Source organism: Limulus polyphemus, unplaced genomic scaffold (genome assembly GCF_000517525.1).
Source record: "Limulus polyphemus unplaced genomic scaffold, Limulus_polyphemus-2.1.2 Scaffold1248, whole genome shotgun sequence".
NCBI classification, from domain to species: domain Eukaryota; kingdom Metazoa; phylum Arthropoda; class Merostomata; order Xiphosura; family Limulidae; genus Limulus; species Limulus polyphemus.
The window spans coordinates 55,601-65,141 of record NW_013666858.1 but is presented as its reverse complement, the minus strand read 5'-3'; the positions used below and the strand labels follow the sequence as shown (position 1 = coordinate 65,141).

The following is a 9,541-nucleotide window of genomic DNA, read 5'->3' as shown; positions in this document are numbered from 1 at the left end:
TTATTTGTTTACTCCTTTTCTTTTTCTTCATTACTCGTTTAATCTTTTGAGTTACTTCCTTTTTAATTTTAATATTTTTCGAGAGGAAATAAACTCGAATTTCTCCATTCATCTACCCTTATTTTATTTCACTTCGTTCATTACGTACTTCATCAATAGTTTCTGTCTTCTTCTGAGTCCATCTTTGGATTTCGTATATCTTACTTTACAATTCACTTTTCTCTATTCTTATTAGATCAAATAGTGGGATTTATCCGTCAGTCTTATAATGCACTCACGGCCCCAAACTGCGAAGCGCTATTTTTTTCTTTTTGACGCTAACGGGGCACGAACTAAGGAACTTGAGATCCACAGTTCGATACGTTAACCACTAGGCCATGCTCAGAGTTTATGAATACTTTGCATCCGAAAGGACTGTGATATACCTTTTTCAAAATCTGTCAATTTTCAGTGTTATAACATTACTTACAAAATGCCAAACTGTATCAAAATTTAGTTCCGGTACATTCCGTTACACAGCGATTTTATATTGGTTGTTGTTGTCACGTGACTTGCTAATTTACATATTCACAATTGTTTTATATATCTTACTCAACTCTCCGTATCCCCTATTTTGTTCTTATTTTTTATAGTTATTGAATAATTTTTAAAGTGTTTTATTCTTTTTTCCCTCATTACGTATTTTATTATTGCTATTTTATATTATTGAAATGTTTGCTTTGTCTTCGTTATTATTTTTATTTGAAGCCCCTCCCTCGTTGGTTCAGAGGGAAGTCTGAGGACATAATGCCAAAAATCAGTTAGATCTCGCGGTGGACACAGCTTTGTGCATAAATAGAAACAAAACATTGTAACTTCGATAAACGGAAAGCATATAAAACATCTAGTTTGATGAAATTTATGGTTCATATATTTGTTTGTTATTAGAAATTATTGGAGAAAAACACTACCGAGTTTATTTCTCGCATTGAGATAAGTGAATTTACTAAATTGGTTATGGTAGAAAACAAGTATAAGTTTAAAAAATGCTTGCGCTTATATCATTTTTAAAACTAACATTCGAGTTCGAGTATTTGGTATTAAGGTGAACTTTGTTTCTTTTTCAGAATGGTTCTCTATATGGAGTACCTTCCTACTAATAAGCGAGGACAGGCTGCGATGTCACTTGCTGTAAGTCAATAATTAATTGTCATTCTTGTTCTTTGTGATATATAGGCCAGTATATTTATTACATTGTTTTTATATCAGCGATACCGATAACACTCGTTTTTATAAGTTTTTACATGTTTACATTAAAAACTTAACAATTTTAAACAGGCTATGCTCTCTGACTTTTTTCAAACAAAGATGTTGATAAAAGAACGTTTAATTATTAATTCCCTTTCTCATGAACTTGATAAGTTCTTAAAGATTTAATGACCCATCCTTATTTTATATACCACATGACTCGAATATTTCTAATTTTGAATTATTTGTATGAACAGAGACCGAAAGCAGGATGCAGCTGCTGCCACACATGCTAATGTAAAGCAATAAGTTATTGAGACATTGGATGATTGAACGATCTCTTAAAAGGATGGATGTTGACATGAGCCTGAGACGAACCATACCAGATTTGAATAAAAATCTGCTTAAATATAATATATATCATACGATTATTTACATTCTTAATTCATAAGATAGCGTCTAATAATTATATGTTAATCAAAGTATTATTTTTATTTTTTTGCTTTCTTCTGAAATACCCGCAGGAAAAAAAGTTTTATATTTATTAACGAATCAGATAACGTACAGCATTGTAAGTAATTGTAGGCAAAGGAATGGAAAAGATAAAAAAGGCAAATAGTATGGATAAAAACGAAAAGCATAACCAGGTCCCGCATGTACAAAGCTATTAAAAGTACAGGTAGTCTTATTGTTGCTGGTCCTTAACTCCCAGTAAACTAAATTTCTTTAATGTGCAGCATATTATACCAAATAGTAGTAGTAGTAGTGTAGTAATATGAATTCAATCATGACTTCGAGGAAGGAAATACTGCAAGACAATCATGTAGAAATACAAGTTGTGGCTAGCTAAAGATTCCCCATGTAAAAAATTACAGTAAACCTCCGTGTTTCAGTAGGAGCTGTATGCAAGACTCTGAAAGGTACCTGAAACTGGCATCCTTAATAACATAAGTAGTTGGGGAAGAATACCGAAACTCTTCAAGAAAATGTTAAGTATCTCAGAGTGTGTTTTTACGACGGTCGGGTAGAGGTATTGACAACGATTTTACTATAAATACAAGTGCGAATGTTACCTTGAGAACAGCCAAGTAAAGGTTGTGAGTGTTTCTTCCATCAGGATCTTTAATGTAAACACATTGTTTCACCACATTTACTATGTGTTTGGTATAATTATTTTGCTGTAAGATGAATCCCTGCCTGATGAGTCATGTTCCTAATGGAACTGCATAATGGAACTGCATGTTCTTGTCAGCAGTCAAAGTGGCATCAAGTTAGTGTAGCTTACCGACATCACAGACTGAGATACAGCTCCAAACTTTTATTGATATCCCACATTCTCCACTGCAGATGTTGTGTATTGACAATGACACTATTCTCCTTTGCTTATTCTACTATTTGTAGTTCGATAACTATTTCAACTTTGTTTTTCAGTTATCTCTACTCTGCAGTAGTTTCGAGCGGCTACTCGTTGAATGAGACCACTTCGTGCTAATGTATATTTTCTGCAAACTCCTGATATGAACATTTACGAAGCTATACAAGTTCATATAAAGCTGAGAAGGTCGAAAGGTGGTCGTACAACTTGGCTTAATCGTGTTTGGTAATATAGGACGTTTGAAACAATATTTTACAATCCTACATTGATAAAATGTATATCAACATTAAACTGAGGTGTATAACAATGGGATCACATGTAGAAATGCATTGTATTAACACTTTGTTTTGTTTTCTGTTTTTCAAAATTAATAAATTCCCCATGTAGTTGCTATTACTCTTTGCTTGTATCTCCTATTTGTGTGCCGCTTGTATGTTTACACAATTATTTCCGTATAATATTGTGATAGATGACGCTTATAACATCATTATATTCCGTTGTGGAGGCAAGCACAAGGCATTATTTAGCGTATGACATCCATTTGAACAAACCTTAGCTTATGACATCTGCTTAGCATTTAAATGAATCTACAGTAATATCATTTAGCCGTATTCATCTAAGCAGAATCCCAGTCTTTATCTTATGCTTGTGTGGCGTTGGAAGAGGCAAGGATGAGTCCTGGTGTGATAGTAGCATATACTATACAAACAGATGCAACATGAGCATAGTATTCCACTGACCATACCATCTACAAAGAAAGTGGCATACAGTAGCCAAGGTATCGGGTATACATTGATACATAGAATGCATACTCTAGATTAAATGAGTGTTTTTAGTTATGAGGGCTGTTAAACAGTTGAGGAACATTGTCAGTGTCCAATATGAGGATGTTAATAATGTAATAAATTATCAATAGTGTATTTTAAAGCTACCTACTTAAACATTAACCTCTTGAGTATAGTTGATTCATCGCATACCCAAATATATTTCATATCTATGCCACTGGTGACACGCTATGTCATAGGAGATCCATAGAAAATAGACCTTTGATGCCATATACCATGACTGGAGTTTGATCTATATCAGATTATTGTCATGCTTGTGGTGAAACAAGGTGTAACTGCCAGTATCTGAAAGAATACCGCTTCACGAAGGTTCTACCAAATCTCGATATTTCCGCAAATGTTTGGTACCTTTGAAGTTTTGAGAAAGCATTTTTTCTCTGGAACCCGAGCTGAAACTTGGCAAAACTAAATTTTCCATATACACAACATTTCCTACTGTATTTCATTCAAAACAGGTCATGTCATTTTCCTTATTCTTCCTGCGTTAAAACATACCTTGTTTTGAATAACTATTTACATTATTATTTCACATGTAAGCCTGTGAAGTCAACTCAGAAGTATCCTAAATTCTCCTGTTGGGGCTCAAACTTAAAGATTGATCTTCCCGAGTTGTGTAACGGGCGTGTGGACAGTCCGTGGATTTAGTCTTTAGGGGGTTCGACTTTATACTAGTTACAAAGAAATTTATTTGTATTTCGAGTCGTGCTTTCGCAAGCAGAACACAAAAGCCACCAACTCGAGGAAGTTTATGTGGGGAGTAAAGAACTCACACAGAGACAACTGAATACAAATCAAATAGTCTTTATATTTATACACTGTTGAGCATTTTAACTATATCGAAACTCTCAAGGTTACCGTAGAACAACATTAACTCTAAATGATTGAATTCATCGTTTTGAAGATCCAGATGTCTGTTACTAAGACCTTCTATTATGTTCAACAACATAAACACAACATTAGTTAAGTTATCAACTAAGTTAACACGAGAAATTCTCTCGATCATAATCGGTATAACCGCATTAACAATTTTTCTAAGATATCTTTCAGAAGTTCCACTATAAGCGTTATCAAACCTATTATTTCTTTATTACAGCTAATGCTATTCACTTTTCTCTCTTTAAACATTATACATTATTGAACCATAAGTGAAACACTGTTAGACTAGATCAGAAATAGCATACTTACAAGCAATTTGTGTGCCGAACTCCTTGTAGATTCTGGATTACTGTCGTCTTCTGGAGTCAGAACAATTTCCCGAAGCAGCTTGTATAAGCGCAGAGAAGTGACGTTTAGAGTAGAAAACATGGAATTATATATACAATTTTTAGTGTTTTTCCAATTGTTCAAGACGTTTATCAGATCTACTTTTAAAAGTAGTTCTTTTAACTCGATTGGTACAAGTGGAATCTTTTATCGACAAATGAACTATTCCTTCAGACTGCAAACAAAGTACACTTTCTTATTGGTCCTTACAGAGCTTATTTGTGTCCCTTATCTAGTACTTTTGGCGAAATCATCCAAGGCAATTAATTTCGGGTGATTTTCCTCGCCATCCTGTTAACTGTTTTTGGTGACATTGATTCATGTTGTCAGAAGCTTTGTCTTTCTGGCGCTAGAGTCCGTAGCTGTAAATTTTTTCGCCTCTTGGTCAAGACACGGAATTTGTCCCAGGCTAACTCCTGCATTGGGCTTCAAACCTGTATCTTTCTTATTTGGTATTATGGTTCACTAGTGACCACTTTTTTATAACATTTTCGATCTGCTGCTTTCTCCATACTATACGTTATATATGTTAAAAATATAATGCACTTCTTGAAAACCTTTAAACATGTATATACTTGGTACTTGTATTCCACAACTACTTCAGTTGTTATTGCATATTCAGAGCAATTTTCAAGTAAATTAAGAGCCCCAAAAACTTTGCTCTCTATTTTCGGCGATCATCACGACTTTTTCGAACATTTGTTCTTACATTCTGTGAGATTCATGATTCTACTTGCAAAATTTCAAGTCGTTTTCTTAAAAGTTGTAGGAAAAATTCAAGAAAACACTCTCAACAGACTCCTTAGACTGGAAGTGAAGTTTAATGATGGATAAAAGTACAACGGCAACAGCAAAAATCAGTAAAAAGTTATTTATTATAAATGAACTCTCATCTATAAATGATAGTGTCATAAACAGCATGTCGTCTGTATAATTCACAATAATAAATTAGTAGCATCAGTAGCATAGGGTGAGTTTGTGTGTGTGTGTGTAAAAGACATCTCAAAACAGCTTAAATATTACATATTATTTTTAAAGTTTACATCTTACGTACAGCGCAATTCTTTATTTATCTATTATGAGTTAGTTTAGTAAGGATGTTTAAAGATGAAGAATAACTTTTAAGAATAACTAATCATACTGCCTCAACCATCACGGTTATATGCAACAATTAATATCCCTCCACTATCGCTATGGGTAATGATGTTTACAACTAAAGTAATACATAAAAATAGTTCTGAAAATTAGAAATAGAGGTCTTTTTTTAAGAAGAGTATTCAATTAATTTTATATTCACTACAATTTGTTTGTAACTTATTTAATTAATTTTAGTTATCCAATATATATGTAAAAACGAACATAGGGTTGGAACAACAAAACAAGTCTATACATTAGTTTGTAGAAGCCCTCTTTGTGATTTTAACAGCTCGACTCTGAACGTTTATTTAGTTAAGATACAGAAAATATTTTGAACTGTCTATAGATGTAGAGGATTATTAGTTTTAGTAAACTTATGTTTTCTAGATTTTCTGGGGTATCGGTTCACTTCTTGTAATAGTGGTAGCAATGGCCGTTATGACAACGATAAATTCCTGGAGAACTGTTCTACTGATCATCGTCGTTCCTATTGTAGTATTCCTGTTTTTCTCTATGGTAAATATATCACCATATCTTGTATAACTTAATGGTATAGAAGTTTTAATGACCCAGAACAAGATTTATTACTTTACCACTTGTATGTTGGTGTATTGTTCTGGTTTTAATCTAAAATAGTTCTAAATTCATTATTTTGATACAATGTTTATGAATTACTTTCAAATAAATTTTACTTTAAGGAGCAGATGTTGCTAACTTTAGCAATGGCTGGTGCTGTGAAAAGGAAGTTTAAGTCGGCAAACTGTATACAGTGTGAGTTTGTATTTACAAAAGCGAGGCTGTTTCACCAAATGCATTCAGTGACATAAACGACTATTTCAGACAGGTAATTTTAATAGGTTTAAAATCATGTACAGCTACTTCGATGTGCTTCTCTGCTACAGCGGAAATTACAATATTACCTAAGAAACTGAAAATCATGCACATTATTACGTAGTTTATACTATAATTTTAACCTCATTGGTTCGAAAGTTATAGACAAAAGCAAAATACCAAAGGGCTTCAGGGGACACATTATAAACAGTAGAAATTAAAGTTTGCATGATATGATCTCTGTTTAACATGAAATTATATATGTCACTGTTTACTGAAGACAAATTCCAATTAAAAGTTACTATAGATGTGTTATAATGACGTTAATGTCCGCCATCTTGAATGGGATAAATAAATAACGATTGTAAGAGAAAGTGGCATTTCCAATTATTTTTACGTCTTTGAAAAGGGAAGTACGGCGCGATATGCAGAGTAGGCCAAATTAGCTTATTTAAGTATGAATCATTTTGAAAGTCCAAAGATGAATGGTCAAATTATAAGAATTATTTTTAGTTCCAGTTACTTTCAAAAGAATTTCTGAATTTTTATTGGTTCCAAATACATTATGAAGTTCTATAAGGGACTTGATCCATATACATACCTTACGACTAGATATCTTCGAAGACCTTAGTAAATATGAAATACTTGTAGAGGTTTACGCTAAAAAACATAAAACTGTTGAATATTTCATTATGTACACAATTTGTCAATATGCATATAATCACTGTATGATATGCAATTGTAAACCTAATTACGGGATTAACAAGTACTGGTCTTATCTCTATAGATTTTACTCATTAATATTTATAGGTATGAAAGTGGCAAAGATAAGAAGGCCTTTATATGACAGTTTATCAAAGGCGCCAGAAACAAACAAATGCCAATGTGCAGTATTAATAGTCTAGCTTGGTGTACCCAGACTGTGAAGCACTAGCTTTGATCCGTAAAAACGATCTTCTCTCTTTGGGGTCGTGGATGCACTATAAAGAGTGAAGTCTCACTATTCGAACATATTAGAATAGGCAGAAAGCTCACAATGGGTTCCGTTGAATAACGGTCTTTCTTCTGGTCTGTCAGTTGAAAATGAAAGAAGCTACATGTATAGCTTATCGAGAAATTCTGAAACAAACATAACGTATTTTTAAATATTGCATTAACTCCTGGTGGATTGTCTTTCTACTTTAACTGACAAAGCTATTGGATTTTCTGTAGCTTAATAGAGACCGTAAACAATTCTCTCTCTCTCTAAAAGAAAGCTTAGAATCCAAAGTTGACAAACCTGAAATAAATGTTGATGCGATTCAAACGTAGGGTAGTAGTTTTTGCACTTTTTTGCAAGTGATGTAATATATACATATATACGGTTTATCGCTGCTATGCAACGATTTCTGAGCTCTGAGTTCACAAATGGATTATGAAAGAACACAGTATACCTTTTGTGAAAATTTTTGTACACCCAGGGAATCAACAACTTTTAGGAATTACAGATAATTGAACGTAAACACCGATGAACTAAACACGTCGTGACCTGTTTACTCAACTTATTTTCAACTCGGTAAAGCAGATAATGCATGTAGAAGATTACTTGTGACGTTATATGAAACATCTACTTGGAGCACTGCACTTACAACTTATGGACAAATATTCTCTTACATCAAACTGATGTGTTGAACTTTAGCTGAATTCCATCTTTATGTTCATTTACCTATACGATCATGATTTTGAACTAGTGATATTTACTGTTTACAAACAAAAGCGTTGTTTTTTAAATTTGATACCTATATGGATATTACGTTTTATCCAAGTTAATGGAGCCTTCATACATTATTTACATTGAACTGCTAAGAAATATATAATATAACGGAACTCGGAACTGGCCTCTAACAAAGAAGCGGTACTATATTTGAAATTTCTAAAGCTTCCGGTAGAGAGGTCTTGGATTATATTAGAAAAATGTTCAAAAAACGCATTATATAATATATTCGAAAACGCCCAACATTAGTCAAAATAAACTCCATAGCCAACTAAAATCAAGATAGTGTAATAATTAGTGCTTTGAATAAGAATCAAAATGAAATGGGTATAACAAACTAACATGCGAAAGCTGAAAATTATATTATGAACCTATGAATACTGGTTTTTTATTATTCTAGCACTCTAAGTATATATAAAAATTTAATTAATAACTGAATAATTATTTCAATAAGAAAAATAACGTGTTAAGCAACTCCCCATATATAATATTTTAATATTTAGTATGTAATTTCTAGTTATTTATTTTCATCTAGTGGTATCCGGAAAGTGCACGTTACCTGCTCGTCTGTGGAAAGAAGAAAGAAGCAGCAAAGAGCTTATCCAAAATGGCGGAGGAAAACGGCAAACCCTTGCCGACTGGCAATCTAGTACTGCCCCCTTCTGGCTTACAGCACGGCTCTATAATAAATTTGGTGAAACAACAAAAATCACTTTTTTTAATTTTATGTTATGCATGGTACGTTGAAATGCCTTTTAATATACATCTGTTCATATTTTGAGCAAATGATATACATACATTTAATCGCTCAGAAGTTTCACTTGCGGTTCTTATACCTGTAAATTCAAATTGTACATGATGTGTTATTTTTTTCATAAATCGTTTAGTTGTTGTTAAATATGAAGAGTGATCTTGTCAAAAAAGCATACAGATTTGCTAACAGTTTCTAATCATTCCATTATTAACGAGCCACAAAACCTTTTAAAAAGTTAACAACAATAATGCCAAAACTGTGGAATATATCGTTTTTTAAAATTATGCTGTCGGAATATTTTATATTTAAATCAGGTCTTTTTTTTTTTCAATCAGAAATCCTAAAAATTTCAAATG

General features: G+C 32.8%; 1 protein-coding gene across 1 annotated transcript in view; it reads left to right on the top strand.

Moving 5' to 3' along the window:
* The window catches only part of LOC106462780 (synaptic vesicle 2-related protein-like), a 54,984-nt gene that overhangs the window by 30,042 nt on the left and 15,401 nt on the right, over nt 1-9,541 (top strand). The window contains exons 6-8 of the mRNA XM_022390118.1: nt 1,107-1,170; nt 6,235-6,363; nt 8,967-9,169. Coding sequence (XP_022245826.1) covers nt 1,107-1,170; nt 6,235-6,363; nt 8,967-9,169 — 396 coding nt within the window. The remainder of the gene's footprint in view (nt 1-1,106; nt 1,171-6,234; nt 6,364-8,966; nt 9,170-9,541) is intronic.